The sequence below is a fragment of the Olea europaea genome, chromosome 16 (genome assembly GCF_002742605.1).
Source record: "Olea europaea var. sylvestris chromosome 16, O_europaea_v1, whole genome shotgun sequence".
Lineage (NCBI taxonomy): Eukaryota > Viridiplantae > Streptophyta > Magnoliopsida > Lamiales > Oleaceae > Olea > Olea europaea.
Window position 1 is genome coordinate 5,079,901 of NC_036252.1, and position 21,645 is coordinate 5,101,545.

Consider the following 21,645-nt stretch of genomic DNA (forward strand, 5'->3'; position numbering starts at 1 on the left):
CTCGTTCCTAATTTATCCGAGATATCCCCTATTTCTAGCAACATATTTAGAAAATTCCAAAATTTGTCCCCCAATCTTATGATGAGTTGCAATTTTATCTCCAACTTACTAAAAGAAGCAAGTTGACTATCAAATTTTGAGAACAAGTGCGCAGCTGAAACTTCCCAAAATTCTGTTAAATCTTTACTTAGATAGACTTTCATAAAAGATAAAATCATAAATAATCTAAATAAAAGGAAGAAAAATAAATGAAAACAAGCCTCATATTGTCCACCGCACATCACCAATGCCGCCACCAGTGACGACTCATCTTCGTATATAACTTGCCTATGGATATGATGTTGATGGCATCTTGTAATTCACCTTCCTTCCATACATGTAACTGTTGAGAATAATGTTATGTAGTTTTACTGGGGTTAAAACCCCAATTTAGATGGTATTAGATGATAGGTTGAATGAAGTGTGAAATTAAGCTAGTTATTTAATTTGACCAATCATTTAATGCCATGTTAAAATCACCTAGACAGAGTATGTAATTCGGTGGGGGCTTAATAGCATCAATTTAAAATCACGTAAAGAAAATAGATAAACAAGATAACGAAAATTTTATAGGAATTCTCCTCAAAGTGAGACTAGGGGTTTGTGTTCAATCGAGACTTTTAAAGATTTTTGGAGATTAAAAAGTTTATGTATATTAAATTGAAACTTTTAAAAGCTTTGTAAAAGTTTAGGTGTATTCAATAAAGACTTTTATGGACTTTTTAAAAAATCACACAACATCCAATTGAAATTTTTTAGAAATTTCCACATATTATGGAGTATTCAATTGAGAATGACTTTTAAGGGTGGATTCAATTGAAACTTTTAAAGACTTTTATAGACTCTAAGTAGATAACTTTTGTGAACTTCGTGGAATTTATAAATGATTTATATGGATTTGTTAAGAGATAATAAAACTATAAAAGTTTTCCATGAATTTCTGTGGACTTTCATTATAAACATTTTAAAACTTTCTTGAAAAAAAAAATATTGAGCATATATAGTGTAATACTTTAATCAAAATCTTGTACGTCTAAATCGTCCACAACCCATCTAATTCAGAATGCAAAGCAACTAAATCATATTTTTTATGTCAATAAAAATATATTTAAAAATACATAAAAAAAATTTAAGTCACAACAATTAGATTAACAAATAAACAAAATACAATAATAATAATAATAGCATTTTAGTAATGTTCAACAAAAATAAAAATAAAAAAAATCAAATCAAATCTTCCCAACATCATTTCATATATCAACTGCTATAGTAGCCCTCCAAGCATTAGCGTTATCTCTTTCTTGTTCTTGACTATCAAAAAATAGTCCAAAATCTTCACCTTAATCAAATGAAGAAGATGGCGAAGTTTCATGATCAGGTTTAGCTAGGAATTCATCTAATCGATCATTCTTTACAAAGAAAATTGTGTAAACTTACACAAGCTAACACTAGTTCTAATGTTTACTGTAGGGAAAAGGGGGAGCTACGTTGAAAATTGCGAATATTGATTTAATTATATCAAATATCCTTTTAACTACGCTCCTTAAGGAAGCATGACGAAGATTGAACTGCTCTATCGCATTTTTCGGACATTGTGAAAAGGAGCTAAGATTTGACTTTATTTTGAAAACCCAATGTCTACCAAAAATACTTACCCGAAGATTAAATATTTATAGATTTAGAAAATAACTTATATCATATATTATTATGATAAAATAAGATATAAAAGAGAAAAATGATATAATAAAGTCACACCTTGTGGCACTTTAAATCCTTTTTCCCCTTGTTAAAGCATCTATCAACATCTTAGAATCATGTGCTAATCCTCCAAACCACCAAGCATGTTTATAAATTCCAAATCATCCAAAAGTCACTGTATAGACAATTTTGCGGACTGTGAAGATTATATATGTGATTAGGTATCTCCAAAAGACTTTTTAAATACAAAATACTTTTTATTTTTAGAGAGTCAATGATTAAAAATAAGTTTCAAGAAACTTTCTAATTTAACTTTTTAAAGTAGACTCTCTATTTTTAATGTACAATGGTTGCATTTAATACATTATAAGTTTCAATACTCTACAATTTAAAATTTTTAAATTACATTTGAATTGATTGGTCACTGATATATAAAAAAATTATATTTAAATACAATATGTGGAGAAATTATTAAATGTTAATTGGAAAAACAAAATAAAAAATTAAAATAGAGAGCTTGTGGGTGTATAAAAAAAATTACTCTCTAAATTTAAATATGCTCTCTATTATGTATAAAATGCTCTTTATAAATAAAATCTTTTAAAGATGCTTTTAGTAGTTGGGAGGGATTAACACATGATTCTAAATTTTCTCTCTTTTCTTTTTCAACCATACATTATTCAATAAAATAATATTATACACAAATTTAAAACTTTTTTTTAAATACACATTTTCTATCGATATACCATTTTAAAATACATTTTAACTCAAAAAATAGGGTTTAAACATGTCCCAAATCTACAAGTATTTTATCTTCAGGTAAGTATTTTTTGCCCCCCTCCTTTTTTTTTTCAAAATACATTTTTCTCTCTTTTCTTTTTCAACCATACATTATTCAATAAAATAATATTATACACAAATTTAAAACTTTTTTTTAAATACACATTTTCTATCGATATACCATTTTAAAATACATTTTAACTCAAAAAATAGGGTTTAAACATGTCCCAAATCTACAAGTATTTTATCTTCAGGTAAGTATTTTTTGCAGATTGTGGATCTTCAAATTGAGGTCAATCTTAGCTTCTTTTCACGGTGTCCATTATCATCTTCAAGATTTTGGCGGTCAAGGTCATGATCCTAAAAATGCAAAAAGAGTTGTTCAATCTTAGCCATGCTTCCTTGAGAAATGTAATTGAGAGGATATTTAGTACATTTAAACCAAGATTCACAATTTCCAAAATAGCTCATCCATTTCCTTATAGTACACACGCAAAACTAGTGTTAGCTTGTGTAGGATTACAAAATTTTCTTCGTAAAAAATGTCGTTTGGATGAATTTCCAGTTGAACTTGATAATGAAACTTTGTCATCATCCCTGGTCAATGAAGATGACAACTTTGGACCATTTTTTAATAGTCAAGAACACGTGAAAGGCTACTATAACAGCTGATATGTGGAATGATATTGGGAATGTCAAATACTTTTCTATTGAACATTACTAAAATACTATTTTTTTTTTTTTTGTATATTTGTTAATCTTTTGATCTGACTTAATTTTTTTATGCTTTTTTAAAAATATTTTTATTGACATGAAAATATGATTAAGTTGCTTTGTATTTATAAAAGCCTTTAAAAGTCTCAATTGAATATAACTCATTATATCTTCATTCATCATTGTAGTAATTTACTATGATGAAAATAAATTTATAATTAAAAAACTGCAAACTCTATTTCTCTAACTTTTCTCTCTTTCTTTTTGATGATTATGAAACCTTGATGGTTGCTATATTTTTATAAGAAAAATTTAGGCAAAATCGAAATCACAAGTATAAATTTCAAAATTAACTTTAATGAAATATTGGTTTGGGAGCCGAGACTCCCAAGAGATTTCAAACTCCAGGGCAACCTTATTGTAGAGGTTAATTCACGTACCAACTTTGTGTAGCGACACTGATTAAACTTTGCAACCCAATAGTAATCTCAAAAAAAATACAACTTCCCTTATGTGGCTTGGCATATTAAATGAGCGGCGATGTTGGACATTGAAATTAGCTTCCCATCTAATAATTTACGTAGACTGGGAGATGTAGATGGAGGAATTTTGTGTTTGTTGACAACAATTGCGATGAAATTTTGGCTATGGCATATTATGGTTTTATTGATAGTCACTGAAGAGTATGTTTTGCAATAGTGAACGAATGTTGTAAAAGAGTCAAATATTAATTATTCAACAACATGCAAGCAACGTTGCTATAGAATGAGGTTTAATAAAGTTCAATGAACGTAGCAAAAAATGCAAAATGTTTTAGCCTTTCACAATTGTCAAAGAGTACGATGGAATGAAACATTAGCAACGTGCATATTGTCAAATCTCGATTATGTTAACCACTGGCAAAGTTTTTTAAATAAAATTTTTTCTCTTAAGAAGGAAATATTACTATTTTTATCTTTATTTTCTCTTATAATTTTTATGTCTTTTTGTCTTTTCTTACAATTTTCAAGATCTTTTATCAAAAAAATCATATGCTAAGAGATAGAAAGCCCAGAATTTACTTTTTGATCTGTAAAGAGGAGTGACCTATGTGGCTTTCTATAACAATTATTCTACCAATTTCTCGATTTTCTAAACAAATATCAATAAATTTTTAAAACTTTCTACTGAACAAGCAAAGAAGATGATGTATAATTATCTAATGGTATAAAATATTAGAAGAAAAAAATCAATATATTTGTAATGGTCTTAGAGTATTTTACCGTTCAGGAAAATTAGTTTCTTCAGTTTTTTTTTTTTTTTTCTAACTCTATCTTAACTTTTTCTTGACCTTCTAAGAAAGGCTTAAGACTATAATTAAAAAAAAAAAAGTCATCATGTTTAAAAGAGCTTAAACAAGCTCCCAAAATTGGGATACAAAACAACCAATTCAACTCAGAAGATTACTTTATCTTTTTAATCATATAATCCATAATAAAGAGATTAAGAACGTTATAATATAGAAAAGATAAAAAGATAAAAAAAAATTTGAATAAATTAATTGCTCACTTAGCGTTTCCTCTATTAGACCTTGCCCAAAAAATAAATAAAATAGATGAAAATTATAAACAATAGAAAGTGTAAAAAGAACTTACTTTTAATTCCAAAGTCTTTGAATTTACAAAGATTATAGAGAGACTTTTGAGTACAAGTGTGAGAGTTGACTTTTTGTTTTTCTTGGTGTATGTTTCTTTGCGAGTAGTATGAATATTTATAAACGCTGGTATATCACGTTTATTATTTTGATACTATATCACTTTACAAGTGTGCGATCCATAATTAAACAGGGTAATAAATACTGTACAACTTTACAGGTGTACAGTTTTAAAATAATCGTATAAAATTATCGGCAACTTTTTTCTTCATTCTAACAACTTATCTTCGGGCTTCCTTCTTTTGTTGACTTTGCTGGATAATTGAGTACTATTTTTCTTTACATCTTTTCATCTCTCTATCTTTGCTTTGTCTTTTCTTCATTCTCAATTATTGCATCTATCTATCCATCATTTCAATGTATGCTTCTTCTAGCTCTGAATCCATTTCATTTTCTTTGACATCGAATATGTATTCTTCTTCTTCTGTATTTCATTGGGTTTCTGTAAATTCTCCATTAGTATCCTAAAATGCCATCAGATATAAATTATTCTGCTCAGTATCTGGTATTGGAATTTTTCTGTTATGATTCTTATAGCGAGGCGCCCTTGGTAGAAAATAACTCCATTATTACACTGTGCTACTAGTTTGAAATCATTAATTTGGACTTCCATCATTACTGCAATTCTAATATCCGTCTTTCATAATCAGTCTGTTTAATTTTTATTTTAGTATTAGTCTTTGAAGAGTGCCTGAATCTTTTCCCTCATTCATAGATTAAAATATGATAATAAGATGGAATTACAATAGAGGGGTCTAGAAATAAACTAAATCATCAAGGGATAGTCTTTTAATTGATTAAGAATCTATTTAAGTTTTGGTGAAAAAAATATGAAAGATTTGTTTAATATATATATATCATACCAAACTGTAAAATTGGGTAAAAAAGGTCTTCTTCATCAAAAATTGTATAATCAAAGAAAATTGTGAGATAATTGTGTTTAGGAAAGGTTGAATTTTTTGCTGATTCATATTTGAGACCATGTTTAAGGAATTATCTATTTTCATTGTGATAATAACTTAAATTTTGAACAAAATCTATAATTTCTTGTACAACTGAATTCTTTATGAAATTTCAAATAATATTGGCACAATCACCAATTTTTTGTTCTAATTCATATAAAGTTTTTCTTGCCCCTGCAGCTATAGAATCAGTTAGTTCAATTAGTCTTTGTATTTTATCAAAATAATTTCTACTTGTAGAAGTAATATCTAGGGAAATAGGTCTTTCAAAAGTATTTTTAGAACTAAGTCTTTTTAAACTATCTTGCAACTGAAAATTTTCATTTTGATATTTACTAATAGTCCTTTGGGATGAAGAAATTTCATCTTCAAGGATTAACAGTCTTTCTTCTAATGAATACATTTTAAGATTCAAATTTCTAACAACTTTGATTGTAGTTTCACAGCTATCGCAAAATTGTATTGATGAAAATGATGATGATGCTTGAGAAGTAGTGGTTTGCATAGTCTGTCTAATATTTTCAGATATAAAAAGCTAAATCCTATTATTTCTCTGCAAAAATTTAAAGCTTCTTCGAATGTATAAAATCCTTTGAAAAAAGGGTCAGGAAAGCTTTATACCTGTTGTAATACTTCTGGCCAATAATTATATATACCAGGCTTTCTACCTTTAATTATTGCAAAGAAACTAAATTTTCTGCTTTCTACTTGATTGTGAAATATATCTAAAATGGTTAGCTAAGACATTAATGCCGTCTAATTTTTGTTTAGAGTCATGTGCCATCCAAAGATTATCTCGTAGACAACGTTCCCGTTTCTAACAGTCTTTCTAAATTATTTTCTCTGAATCGAAGATTAGATCCTTGAGGGGCCACTCTTAGAGTGACATTTTTAAAGTTCATCATCCTTTGATCCATTTGCATTATAAAGATAATGAGTTGAAAAAATTATAACCTGACTACTTAAATTATGTGCTAAAATATTATTTTTTCCATCTATATGTTCTATATTAATTTTATTACTACTTAATATCTCATATAATTTTAACTATCTTTTATATCTTATTTTATCAAAATTTGTCTTTTTGATAAATTTTAATATAGCTTCACAATCCATTCTTATTGTAAACTCGGTATTTTGGATTAACTTAAAGTTTTCTATGTTGTGTATGATGGCCATTATTTCATAGTCTAAAGTAGTTAAATATTTTTCTTTTATCTTATATTTTTCACTAGTATATCTACAAATTTTTCTTCCTTTTTATCACTATATTTATTTGGTCTATAATATAAAATTTCTCTCCATCCTAATTCACATCCATCTGTTTCTTTTATCTTATATTCACTATCTAATGGTAATTTTATTGGTGGTAAATTTTTAACTTCTTCTTATATTCTTTTAACGAGTTTTATATCTGATTAGTTAAAATATTTTTGTCCTTTATTAGATAATTTACTATACAATGGTCCTACTTTCCTTCCTAAATTTTTGATAAAGTGTCTAACATAATTTAATATTCCTAAAAAGACCTGTAATTTTTCAGTTTCTTCAATTTTGTCTGAAATTTGTAAAATTGTCTGTATTATGTGTGGTTGTAGCTGAATCTTGCTTTCTCCTAAAATTATTCCTAAAAATTCAAGTTTTGTTTATTTTCATTTTCGTTTTACTTATAATTAAACTATTTTCTATAAACTTATTTAAGGTTATCTCTAGATATTTTATATGTTTTTTATAGTCTTTATTATGTACTAAAATATCAAACAAATAGAAGAGAATTAAATATATTATCCATCTTTCTTTGAAAAATATAGGGTGCATTTTTTAATCCAAATGACATGACTAACCATTCAAAGTGTTCTAATGTGGTAGTAAAGGTTGTCCAATGAATTGAATCTTTTGTCATTTTTATTTGCCAAAATTCAGATTTACAATCAAATTTAGAAAATACCTTGCTATACTATATTTTATTTATTAGCATATCTTTATCTGGTAATCCAAATTTTACAGTCAATTTAAATGATGGAGCTATTTAATATGCTCTTAATCTTCATATTCAAACAAAAAAATCTTGATATTGATGATCGTTCAAAAGCATTTGCTATATATATTATAAGCTTATGAATATTTAACTTAATATTTGAGCTCTTCGCTCATTTCCTAGAGAAAGGTCTTCTTGTGGAGGTTAACTCTTTTCATTCAAATACCACGAGTCCCAAAAGGATGCCATGGAATCGTCAATCTAGAGAACTAGAATGGAATTTTGAGAACACTAAAACTCTGATTCACGTTCTTACAAGATGAATCCCAAATCAAATTATTTCATTTTCAGATAGACAACTCAAAGTTATTTTTAACAAAGTTTCTTCATCATATAATTTACAAAAGTCTTCTCTTCTAGACCTGAGAATTTCTTTCAAAAATCTAGATTTTCAATTTCTTCAGAAAATTAAAGGGAGTTGATTTCAATCCAAATATTCCAAAAACTCATTATACATCTGATAAAGATAATGAAGCAGAGCAACCTACCTCACCAATTTTATTTGATATGCTTCCAAATCTTGCTGAAATGTTAGATCAGCAATGTAATGTCATATCTTCTATGGTAGATAGAAAAATGAATTTAAAACTGATCAAACTCGTTCGGTCAAATATTTTCGTCAAACCCTTTCGTTTAATATTTTCAGGAGATGAAATTAGATCTTTATGGGAAAATTTTTATGTTTTCCCTGAAAATTTAAGTTTATATGAATGAGCATATTTCAAAATTTTTAACAAAAAGATTGCTAAAAAAATCTATTCAGAATACCTATGTTAATAAAAAAAAGGAAAACCCCTTCGAGTCAAAGCTTTCAATCTGAACATCCTTCGATGCAAGAAACAGTTGTTTCTCATGGAAACACTGAAATAAGTGCATGTCATATCAAACAACTTCCTGCGGATAGATCAGAAGAATCTGAGACTATGGCAAAAGATATAAAAAATATTCAATCTCAGAACAATTACACTAATATTGTTCTTCAATCTATGTGTTATCAATTATCCAAAATCGAAGCTAATTCTGATTATGAGGCTTTTTCATCTAAGAAAGATAAAAAGCAACCTTTTATTTTCAAACCTATGGAGTCAAAATTTGTTCCAAAACTGGGCAAAGACAATTTGTCTAATGATTCCAGTATTTTACAAGAACTTTCAAAACAAATTTCAAAATTAGGATAATCTAAAAATATTAATACAATTGATGAACTTGATAATCTTAAAAATTAGTTTATTGAAAATGAAAAACTTTCTATCAATGAAATAAAAGGTCAAATCTCAAATCTTCCAAGTTATTATTCTCGTTCTTCTTATCATGATATGTTGTAGGAGGAAAAGAAGAAATGTACTTTATGTGATCAATTGTTGGCTGAAAAGTATTATAACTTAATGATACAGATAAAAAATATTATGTTAGGAATTTATAATTTCACAATACAAAAAGATTCAGATGAGAATCGATGAAATATTGATTATAAGGTTTGTATAATGCTTTAAAACCCTTGATATATGATGTTGCCAAATTTCTGAGCTGTTTTCTTCTCACTTTACATTGCATCATCTCATGTCTAAATTGTAGAAGTTTTTCTAAACTAAAATGTTTTTGTCATGCATTTCAATTTCATTCATTTATGGAATTTTTGTATCAATTCAAAGTGTAGTAAATGCATTCATATAAGATTGACTTTTGAAGTACACTGACAAATTTGAAAAACATTTACTATTACTTATAAATTATTAAGCTTTCACTAAAAAAGTTAACAAAAAATTAAGTTAAAATAAACAATTAATTTTCACCACGAATTTCAAGGGATCTATAACTTTTATTAACTTTTTAACAAGACATTTCATTGTTTTTTTCACTAAGTCCACGATAAAAGGCTACGATAGATAACAAAAAAACCAAGCCTTTAATGGAAAAAGGGGACACACTTATATTAGTTATCAACTAATTTGAAGATTAATTGCTTGTTTGATAAAATTTTATAAACTTCTCAATTTTAGTCTAATCTCAATTTTAACCACACTTTTCACGTGACTCTCAATTTCTACTAACTTTTAATCCACTCATGTCATCGATTTTTATCAAAATTAGCTTAAACTTTCATAAACTTTATCAAACAACCCATTAGTAAGAATAATATATACGTGGACTAAATTAACCAATGATGCCTTTATTTTACATGATTGTTATACCATGCAATTATACATGTCATTTCAAAATTTATAAAGACTTGCTTGTAGTAATATAAATAATTTTTAATGCTGTCTTTACTATGATAACAAATTGAATGTGGTAATTTATAAATTGTTTTTAAAATGACAAATTTTTTTGCAAGTTTTACTATAGCATAGCTTTCAATTTATTAAGATAGATACAAATGCAAAGTTATATATAATGTTTTGAATAAAAACAAAATAGCAAATAACATAATAAGACCAATCTTATATAGGTGTAGGGACACAAATTAATTTGACAACTAATTTGAAGATTAATAAAGAATAACACATAGAAAAATAAACTAGTGACACCTTATTTCATAATTAAGAATCTTTTGTAGTAAATAATTAATTTTATTCATTTTCTTACTATGATAGCAAACTGAATAAAGTATATAACATAAAATTCTTGTTTGACATGACTTTGAAAAAACGATAGTTGTTTTTGATACTAAAAATTTGTTTCGACGTCTTTGAAAAAAAATTAGTGCTTTTTATGAATAGAAGAATTTTTTATAAATATATTTGAGAAGCTCTTTTGCAAAAGTAGGAATAGAAATACAAAATATTCCATACATGTAAACGATCTTAACACGTTAAAAATTTGGCAATTTTCCCCACTATAGTTTAATTTTCAATTTAATAGGGCAGATACATTTGTAAACACATAAATAACTTATGGCAGCAAAACTTTTTGTTAGTTTTGCCAAGTTAGTTTAATTTTAGCGTCACAAAATATAAAAATTGAAGTATAATGAAGCATGGTCATGGATTTTATCTTTCATAAAGTAACTAAGGTATCCATAACTAAGATTTTAATAAATTGAAAAAAGATTATAAATTTTAAGGAACTTGTAAATTTGATTATATTTCCACATAATCTATAAGAATCTTATTAAAAATTGTTATTTTTCAAAAGAGTTTGTTATGTACATTTTTAAAGCTCCGAAATCCTTTATTAATGTAATGTTTATAAATCTACGAGTTACTAAGAATATTAAAATCTCAATTGAAGACACCTGAATTTGGTACGACTTTTAAAATCCATTGAAATTTCACTACTAAAAAATAGCTTTTCACCTACGGAAAATTACCAACGGATTGCATCCGTTGGTGATTAGAAACGGATTATCCGTTGGTAAAAATAATTCACTTTTAACTACGATAATTAGCAACGGATTTTCTGTTGGTAAAGATGATATCTCTTTACCAACCAATATTCCGTGCCTAATGTAATCGTTTAACATTTGAATCTTCCTCCAACGGATATTCCGTAGGTGATGTATTGAATATTACCAACGGATTGCATCCGTTGGTAATTAGAAACGGATTATCCGTTGGTAAAAGGAATTCACTTTTAGTTACAATAATCAGCAACAAATTTTTCGTTAGTAAAGATGATATCTCTTTACCAACGGATATTCCGTGCCTAATATAACCGTTTAACATTTTGATCTTTTACCTACGGATATTCTGTTGCTAATTAGAAACGGATTATCCGTTAGTAAAAATAATATCTCTTTACGAACGGATATTCCGTGCCTAATATAACCGTTTAACATTTTAAACTTTCAGCAACGGATATTCCGTTGATAAAAATAATTCACTTATCCCACATTGGAAGTTTACAACAATATCTTTGTAGTTGCCCTCTATAAATTTGTGGTCCAATAAGGAGTTAAACAATATTTGCCCTTTCAATTCAGTTGACTAAAAATAAAAAAAAATATTATAATTATTAAATAATAATAATAATAATAATAAATAAATAAATAAATAACTTTTTTACTATACGGTTATTTACAACATTGATTTTCACCAATTGTAATGGTAAATATTTACCAACGAAAAGTCGGTTGGTATTGGTTAAGACTTTGACCAACGGAAATTCCGTTGGTAAAAGATTCACACTTTACCAACAGATTTTCCGTTGGTAAAATATTTACTCTTTACATACGGCATGATCTGTTGGTAACTATCAGCGAATTATCCGTTGGTAAAAGTAATTCACTTTTAGCTACAATAATCAACAACAGATTTTTCGTTGGTAAAGATGATATCTCTTTACCAACGGATATTTCATGCTTAATATAGCCGTTTAACATTTTGATTATTTACCTACGGATATTTCGTTCGTAATTAGAAACGGATTATCCATTAGTAAAAATGATATCTCTTTACCAACGAATATTCCGTGCCTAATATAACCGTTTAACATTTTGATTTTTCAACAACGGATATTCCGTTGGTAATTAGAAACGGATTATCCGTTGGTAAAAATAATTCACTTATCCCACATTGGAAGTTTACAACAATATCTTTGTAGTTGCCCTCTATAAATTTGTGGTCCAATAAGGAGTTAAACAATATTTGCCCTTTCAATTCAGTTGACTAAAAATAAAAAAAAATATTATAATTATTAAATAATAATAATAATAATAATAAATAAATAAATAAATAACTTTTTTACTATACGGTTATTTACAACATTGATTTTCACCAATTGTAATGGTAAATATTTACCAACGAAAAGTCGGTTGGTATTGGTTAAGACTTTGACCAACGGAAATTCCGTTGGTAAAAGATTCACACTTTACCAACAGATTTTCCGTTGGTAAAATATTTACTCTTTACATACGGCATGATCTGTTGGTAACTATCAGCGACCCTCAAATTATCAACGAATTTGTGGTTGCAAATATTCCGTTGGTAAAGATTATTAGCAACGGATATTGAAACTTTAGGAACGGAAAATCCGTGCTTAAAACTGTGTTTTTTAGTGGTGTTTAAATTGAGGACATCCTTATAATTTTTGAACATTGAAAAGGATTAGAAGGTGTAAAGATTAACAAATGATACTTTTATTTCATACGATAGTATAAATTAAAGCCCATGATAAATATTTACTAAGACTTGTTTGTAGTAGTGAGCAAATTTAATTATTGTCTTGGTAAACAAATTGAGCTTGGCATGCAATATAAATGATATAAATGCTAATTGATGTTAACATGACGAGTGTTTAACAAATTTTGTCAACATAGAGCTAAGTTGCAATTTAATAAGATAGCTAAAATTGCTAAGATATATACAACTGTTTGTATTTTATAAGCAAAATATAAAAAAAGCGACGAAAGATAATAAAACCAACCAAAAGGAGACACAAATCTTATCCGTTATCAACTCATTTAAAGATTAATTGCTTGTTAGATAAAACTTGGCTAACATTTTAATTTTGGTTAAACGTCACTTTTAACCACACATTTCATATCACTCACAACTTTTATCAATTTTTATCAAATTTACTAAAACTTTGTCAAACAATCCCTAAGAAAAATAATACGTGGAAAAATAAATTAATGATATCTTATTTACACGATAGCATAACATGCAATTATAGCACGCCCTTTCAAATTTTTCAAAGACTTGTTTGTAGTGATATAAGGTGACATTATAGATAATATGGTATACAATATAGTTGTAAATTGTTCTTAACATGACAATATTTTTTTTTACAAGCTTTACTATAGTGTATTTTTCAATTCAATAAGAGAGATACAATTGCAAAGTTATAAATAACTTTTAGAACAAAAACAAAATAGCACGTAACGTAATAAAACCAATCTTTTATGGGTGTACGGAAACAAATTTATCCATTTTCAACTATTTTGAAGATCGAAGAGTAACACATGGAAAAATAAACTAGCGACAATTTATTTGACAATGAAAATTTTTTCGTAGTAGTAAGTAATTTTATTATTCTTGTACTATGGTAGCAAACTGAATATATATAGTATATAACATAAATATCTGCACTCAGGGTTTGTTTGACTTGACTTTTGAAAGTAAAAAACTACTTTTTATACTAAAAATTTGTTTTTGGCATGTTTAAATAATCTTTTAGAAGTGCCTCGTCTTATCGTGAGAGCTTTTATAAGATTAGCTCTTGAGCAAAGAACGTGAATGAAAACAAAAACTATTCCAAACATGCCTTAAATGTTCTTAGCATGTCAAGAATTTTGGTAATATTTCCCATTATGGTGTAATTTTCAATTTAATAGGTAGGTAGATTTGCAAAGATATAAATAACTTTCCATAAAAAATCAAAATAGCCCATAACAGAATCAAAACTAAGCTTTTATGAAGATTGGACACAAATTTTGATTGTGATCAACTAATTTCGAAGATTAAAAAAGAATACCATATGGCAATATTAACCCACCTTACTTTTATATAGCATGCAATTAAAGCACATAGCACTTCACAATTTACAAATACTTGCTTATAATAGTAATAAATTTAGTTATTGTATTCCTAAGTAGCAAATTAAATGTAGTAAATACACATAAATACTCAGCAATAAATGTTCTTAGCAAGCCAAGATTTTTTTTGTAAATTTTGTCAAGGTAGTGTAATTTTCAATTTAATAGGATAGATACAATTGCAAAGATGTAATTAACTTTTCATATAACATAATAAAACCAAGCTTTCATGGAAAATGAACACAAAATTTACCCATAATCATCTAATTCTGAAGATTATTGATTAATGACATGTCGCAAAATTAACTTACGATACCTTTAATTTACTTGGCAATATACCATGTAGTCAAATCACACGATGGTATTCTATTTGTCTCTACTCTATGCCACTCGACATAAAAAAGCTAAGTTTATATGAAAAATCCGACACATTTTATCTGTTGCTAACTAATTTTTATCATTGAGAAAGAATAACACGTGTCAAGATGAATGTGCACTACATTAATTTTACATGCTAGTTTACCGTACAATTAAAGTACACAACGTTAAAAACATTCCATTTGTCGTCCACTTTACGCAATTAATGTTGTCCGGTTATGAACATTTATTTGATCACAAACATCATATTTGTTTTAATTGAAACAAAAATCTTTTGATGTAAAATGTATGCAAGACCTAATATAACTTGATGCACAACTATTTCTAATGTGTTCATCTTCAGCGTGATTGTAACTCATATTTTTCCATCCAAACGTGATGCGATTTGAATAATTCTTAATTGCATGGACTCGTATGTTAACCTACTATCATATCCAATCTCAAAAACAACATTCGATTCCAAGAATCTTCACAAAATGCTCCAAAAGCACAATATACTCCACGAAAAGCGTTATCTTGACCACTTTCGCTTCAAAGTACAATATTTCCCAAATTACTGATCTGTAGATCTCGAGCGAATACTCTCCAGAAAGCTTATGAAATTTCCTAAACATTAGAAAAGATTTCATCCAATTCCATTAGGTGTAGCTCAAGTTATTCCTGGATCAATCGAGCACAAAAGCACACCTTTAGTAGCCTAAAACTGCCTACTTTGCTGCATTTCAATCCATATCCTACTCATCCATCGCTCACAACTGTAGATTAAATCCCAATCCAACGGCCTAAATTTAAAATTTCGCACAAGCCTGGATCCCCGTCAAGGGCCTCTTTACCAATCATGTTGTAGCATCTGGATATTAGCTCTCTAACGCTTACTATATAAATCCACCACATTTCACGCTCAGCCTTCATCCCCAATCCTCCAAGAGATCCACATTATACGAATTTCTCAAAATCCTAGTTGATTTTTGAGACAGTAATCTCAGTTTTCTGAAACTAGAAATAATTCTCTATGGCCTCCACCGAAGAACCAGTTGCTCCCATCGAGCATGTGGCTGAGCTGGCCGACGCTGAACCAGTTGTGGAAGAGGATCCACCGGTTAAGCCTGCCAAGTCTAAGAAAGAACCCAGGCCGAAGAAACCTGCTGCTCCCAAAAAACGCAGTTCTCCGTCTCATCCTCCTTACTTCGAGGTATTGAATTACAATTCAATTTTGTTTGATTTTCATGGGTTCGAGATTTTATGAATTCGGATCTGAATTTTGGTGGATTTTGTGTGCATGCAGATGATCCAAGAGGCAATTGTGTCATTGAAGGAGAGAACTGGATCCAGTCAACATGCGATTCAGAAGTTTATCGAGGATAAGCAGAAGAATCTGCCGTCTAACTTTAGGAAGCTTTTGCTTTTTCACTTGAAGAAGCTTGTGGCTTCTGGTAAGCTGGTTAAGGTCAAGAGCTCTTACAAGCTCCCGCCTACTCGTTCGTCGGCTTCCAAATCTGCCGCTTCTGCTCCGGCTAAGAAGAAGCCGGCTCCTTCTGCCAAGACTAAGGCCGCCACCAGCAAAACCACTAAGGAGAAGAAGGCACCGCCTTCCAAGGCGAAAGCCAAGCCGAAGGCGGCTGCTTCCAAATCCAAGGCCGCTGCCAAGGCTAAGCCGGCTGCCAAGGCCAAGCCAACTGCCAAATCTAAGCCAGCTGCAAAGCCTAAGGCTGCTACGCCCGTGAAGTCGAAGCCAGCCCCGAAAAGGAAGGCTGCAGAAAAGCCCAAAGCTGAAAAGAAGCAGCCTGCTAAGGTTTCAAGGACATCTACAAGGTCATCGCCAGGTAAGAAGGCGGCTCCAGTGCCCCCGAAGAAAGCGGCAACCTCTAAGAAGGCGGTTCCGGCGTCGAGGAAGGCCCCAACAGTAAGGAAGCCTCCGGCGGCGAGGAAGGCCCCAACTGTAAGGAAGCCTCCAGCAGCAAAGAAGGCTCCGGCTAAGAGCACGAAGCGAACTGCGAAGTCTCCGGCAAAGAAAGCAACCCCTGCAAAGAAGGGGAAGAAGTGAGAGCTAGAGAGAGGGTCTCCTTGAAAGAGTTGTTTGTTTACATGGGTAGTTTTGTAAATTTATCGTCGATCCTTTGTAGTGGGAGTATTTACATCTTTAGCCCAGAGAATATCATAGAATTGTCTTTTCCCCATCCTTTTCCTATAATTTTTTAGTGTTTTTTCTATTGATTTTTAGTTTTTAGAGATTTGACACAGTGCTCTGTTATGTTCAAATCTATTTCAAAATGAATTAGAAAAAGTTCCTTCTCTGATTTGATAATTCTTTTCACCGTTTTTTTCTTCTACTGCTTATTATTAGGGTTTTGATTCTTACAGTGTTTTCTGCGCAAGTTTAGGGTTTACTCATGGCTGGCGGTGCACGTTAATGCCGTGTCGGTGGAGTTTAAGTGTTGTACCCCGACGGGACGTAAGTATGTGTGTGGCGTCATTAGCAATCCTAATGTTGATGGCGTGAATTAGAGCCATTTTCTGTATGTCATATTAGGTAACCTCTGGACTGTTTCTACTTCAATTCTGTACACTTCTTTTGCATTTTATCTCTGACTGTCTTCAACAAACTCCCAACAGCTCTCGCACCCGATCAATTAGCTGTGTTTATTGCCTATAGAAATTGAACATATAGTATATTTAACTGTTGTTAAATGCTGCTGCCTATAGAAATTGAACATTTTGTTTTCTGATGTTGAAGATTTATATGGCTATCGATGAGAATTGTGATATGATGATTGATGAAGTTCCTCTTGATGCCCCTTTTTAGTTACTTTTCCGGAAGTGTTTAGATAGTGTTTTGAGAGAGAGAGAGCGCTGTAAGAACTTTAACCATAAGTACTGCAGTTATTGTGGATGTTAAGACTGTTTAAAACATTTATAATGTGGCTTTTACATATAACTATAGTTGATGCAGCTATGTTCAACAAACTAACATAAATGGTAAACTGTGCCGTGTTATTTGATTAATAATATCAGTGCTATTATTAAGATTATTAAGTTTTTATTGGAAATTGAGTTAATTTAACCAATCCTCGCTCAACTTTAAAATTGTTATCACTTACTCATCTTTGACGGGTTACCCATTGATCACTCATCTTTTTATATGGTTACTCTTTCATCATTGATCAACTAGTATTTTCAAATTATGGACGGAAAATTGCACGTGGCAAATGCCAATCGCACGTGGCAAATGCCAATCATACGTGGCATCCTAACGGTGTTAAACATTGTCCATATCAGCAGAAATCTCCCACCAAACACATTTCTTTTCCACAAATAGAAGTCCCAAAATTAGAATCCCCAATTTGAAGCCCTAATTCCCGTCGCCCCAAACTAGAAATTCGAGCTAGCAAGACGTCGGCACCGGTCTTCAGCTCCACTCCGTGCCTCCTCACCTAACCCTACACCTTAACTCTCTATATCTATATCCATACTGACCTGCGACAAGCTTGGAGTTCGAGTTTTCATGGTGGAAAATCGGGCAAGGAAGCCGAAGAAGAAAACTGTATTCAGAAGATGGCTACTATTATTCTGCTCGCCGGTCCTGTTGCTGCCACCATGGAGAACCTTTATGAAGATGGTCTGGACATCAAGGTGATTATCCGCAACTTAGTCGATGATTTGAACATAGAAGAGTTTTGGTCAGAGTTGAGGACTGGTAGCTGGTGTCTTGTAAATCCGCCAGTTCAGGGGCTTCCATGGTTAGCCTCAGCCCATCAAGTAGCAGAGCCAGATGAGGTCAGACCAAAAACACAGATGTTGATTGTTTCGCCTAAGTTTCATATACTGGATGGGAATGGTCTGAATGTTTACGGCTCAAACTTGGTTGGATTAATAGTCTGGGTTTAGAAATTTTGTCTGGACAATTAGTTGCGCTATCTCAACACTGTACTGAGCTCAAGTTGCATTTTAATGCAGAGCTCCAGAAGCAGATACCATTAATCTGCTAAAGTTTGCAAGAATACATTGACATTGATGATCTTCAATTTCTAAAAACTTCCTTGAATGGTGTTCACTGGGTTTGGATTGGAGATGAATTTGTGGCGCCAGATGCACTTGCATTTGACTCCCCTATGAAATTTAATCCCTACTTGTATGTTGTACCATCTGAGCTATAGATTTTCCAGGACCTGCTTTTCGCATTAAGCGTTAGACGTAGCTTAGCTTATGAAGTTTGTTCGTTGAAAAGCTCGTTTGTTGTAATGTGTATTTGTAGTTGGTTGTAATAGTTGTAACTTGGCTTTATCTACTTGTATTATTGGATAAATGAATCATCTTGTCACTTGGGTTTTTCTTGTACGTAGCTGAGTTGATAGTTTTCATAATTGACAGCATTGTGAGTGAATTAAAAGCTACTTGTGGCTATTGAAAATTAGGATGGGTTGCGGTGCATAAATGTGATGCACAATTGAATCCCTGTAATGCACCAACTTGTGCATCAGATTGATATACCAGCCTGATACACAATCTTGTTCCATGAACAGCCTGATGTGCATCATTAGAAATAATTCTGATGCACCAGCTTGATATATATAAATCTGATGCACAATCTTGTTCGTAAGATTGAGGTGCAACAACACCAGGAACCAGCTTTGAATATGAACTAGTAAATTGTTGGAATATAACCATTCATTCAAAAACAAGTATCCATCATGGTTGAACTACATTTCAAAAAATAGTGCCATGTCAAAAACTTTCATGACGACAACAAAAATGGCTCACTATCAAAAACTTCCATTTAGAACCTGTCGCCAATCAAAAATAAATTCTACTGAGTTGCTCTACTCTTCCTTGTCCTTGGATGTGCAAAAGGAACTGTAGTAGGAAAATGACCATTGTTGTTAGGTTGTGCATCATTTGTAATCCCAGGTGTGGGCATGAAAATGTATCCATCTGTTGGAGGAATTTGTTGCACTTCATTTGTTGAATTCTTATTTGCTCTTCGAGGTACCAGCTTGGGCTACATTAGAACAAAAATGGTTAAGACTCGGCTTAATGAGAAATCAATGGAAATCATAGATTAACAATACCAAAAAAATTACCCTTGAACTTTGACTTTCAACTTGGCTAGACCTATCTTGATTTACATAATTGAAACCATTTCCATCCCAATCCTGAAGTCAAAAAACATAGTTAAAAACTTAATTTCAACTGCATAACTTTGGAACATGCTAATTTCATAGTAAAAACAAGACAAAAACCTCATTTGGTGCATCTGCCCTATCATGATAACGCTTGTTGTGGCCAGTTAAACCACATACACTGCAAGTCATCTTCACCGTGCCTTTTTTCTTCATTCTTGATGCGGAACCAGAAAGAGTGATTACATCTTCCTCTTGCTACCTTCTTCTCTTTTTTTGCTTCCTTCCCCTCTTCGCCACAACCTAACCCGGTGGTTGTAAAGGGAAAGTATTCACTTCTGACCACAATTTCTTACCGTTAATGGGATTAACAATGTTTTTATAGCACTGTAGGTAGGTTTGCACTGTATAGCACTCATGCACATACTTTATAGGATTATCCCCTCTATCTAGTATAACAGCAACCCCATGCCCACATGGAATCCCAGTCAAATCCCATCTCCTATATGCACATGTATTGTTTGACAAATCGACCATATATTCCCCGGTAGGACATTTTACATAAGAACTGTGGGCCCCCAGACCACTCTACTTCACACTCCTCAGCTATTTCCATAGATTTACCTAAATTTTTTTGGATCTTAGGACACAAAGGTCCTTTGGCTATTCTCATCTTATCCCTCCTTGATTGTATCCTCTTCATGCAGCTAATATTCATGTCAATTAACAGAGTCAAGACTGATTTCTCCCTATCCTCTAACACTACATTGTTGAAAACTTCACATAAATTGTTAAGCACTATATCACTTTTTACCTTAGTTGAGAAATGAGACTTACTCTATTCACATGGATCCTTTTTCATTAACCATTCACATGCACCCGCACTCTCCTTCGCAAGTTCATCCATCCAAAACTTCCAATCGGGCACAGTAGTTGACTTTGCAGCTTTCCACAAGTAGCCTTTAAGTGCCAAACTCTTAAAATCAGCCCTAAAAAAATTTGTATACATGTGCCTCACGCAAAACCTATGTTCAGCATCAGGGTATTACCTTTTGTAATCCCTTTTGTCTACCAGTCATGAAAGTCCACTCATTGCTATTCACAATCCTTAAATCTTCACCCAAATGACTAACGAACCATCTCCAACTTCTAGCATTCTCAGTCTCCACTATTGCATACGCTACTGGGTAAATACAATCATTGGCATCTAGTGCCACTGCAACAAGCATTTGTCCGCCAAAATTCCCTTTCAAAAAACACCCATCTAAACCTAAAAGTTGCCTACAACCACTCATAAAACCTCTCTTACAAGCTTCTAAACATAAATAAATCCCTTGAAACTTCGATTCATGCGTGGTGACTATACATGTGGATCCTGGATTGCTTCTCAAAGTCTCATGAGCAAAAGACCAAAGCAGGCCAAACTGGTGTTCTTTAGAGCCCTCAATCAATATCTTCGCAAGTCTTCTAGCCCGCCATGCAGTAACTCTATTGATTACTAATTTCAAGTCATCTCTCACAACCTTAATAATGAGTTTTGACTTCCAATTAGGGGCAACTTTGAAGGTCTCCAAGTACTTCTAAGCAATATACTTAGCAGTACAATGTCTATCTGTTCTGTCTCGTATACATGTGTGCTACGAAATGAATGTCTTAATTTTGGACGCAACCCTTCTTCTTATTCCATGAAGTCCAAATCTTCCACTTACAATCCTTTTTTTGGCACACTCCTTGTGCTCTCTTATCATCAT

At 31.2% G+C, this 21,645-nt stretch overlaps 2 protein-coding genes across 2 annotated transcripts; one reads left to right on the plus strand and one right to left on the minus strand.

Annotated features, from left to right (window-relative positions):
• Positions 1-15,668: 15,668 nt before the first annotated feature.
• On the plus strand, positions 15,669-17,080 carry LOC111411852 (histone H1-like). Its single transcript, XM_023042484.1, has 2 exons — positions 15,669-15,969; positions 16,063-17,080. The coding sequence occupies exons 1-2, from the start codon at positions 15,790-15,792 to the stop codon at positions 16,819-16,821; spliced, it is 939 nt and encodes a 312-aa protein (XP_022898252.1). The 5' UTR covers positions 15,669-15,789; the 3' UTR covers positions 16,822-17,080.
• Positions 17,081-20,197: 3,117 nt separating this feature from the next.
• On the minus strand, positions 20,198-21,645 carry LOC111412531. Its single transcript, XM_023043467.1, has 4 exons — positions 21,604-21,645; positions 20,944-21,474; positions 20,479-20,732; positions 20,198-20,396 (listed from the first exon to the last, which is right to left on the minus strand). Exons 1-4 carry the CDS (start codon positions 21,643-21,645, stop codon positions 20,198-20,200), a joined length of 1,026 nt encoding a protein of 341 aa, XP_022899235.1.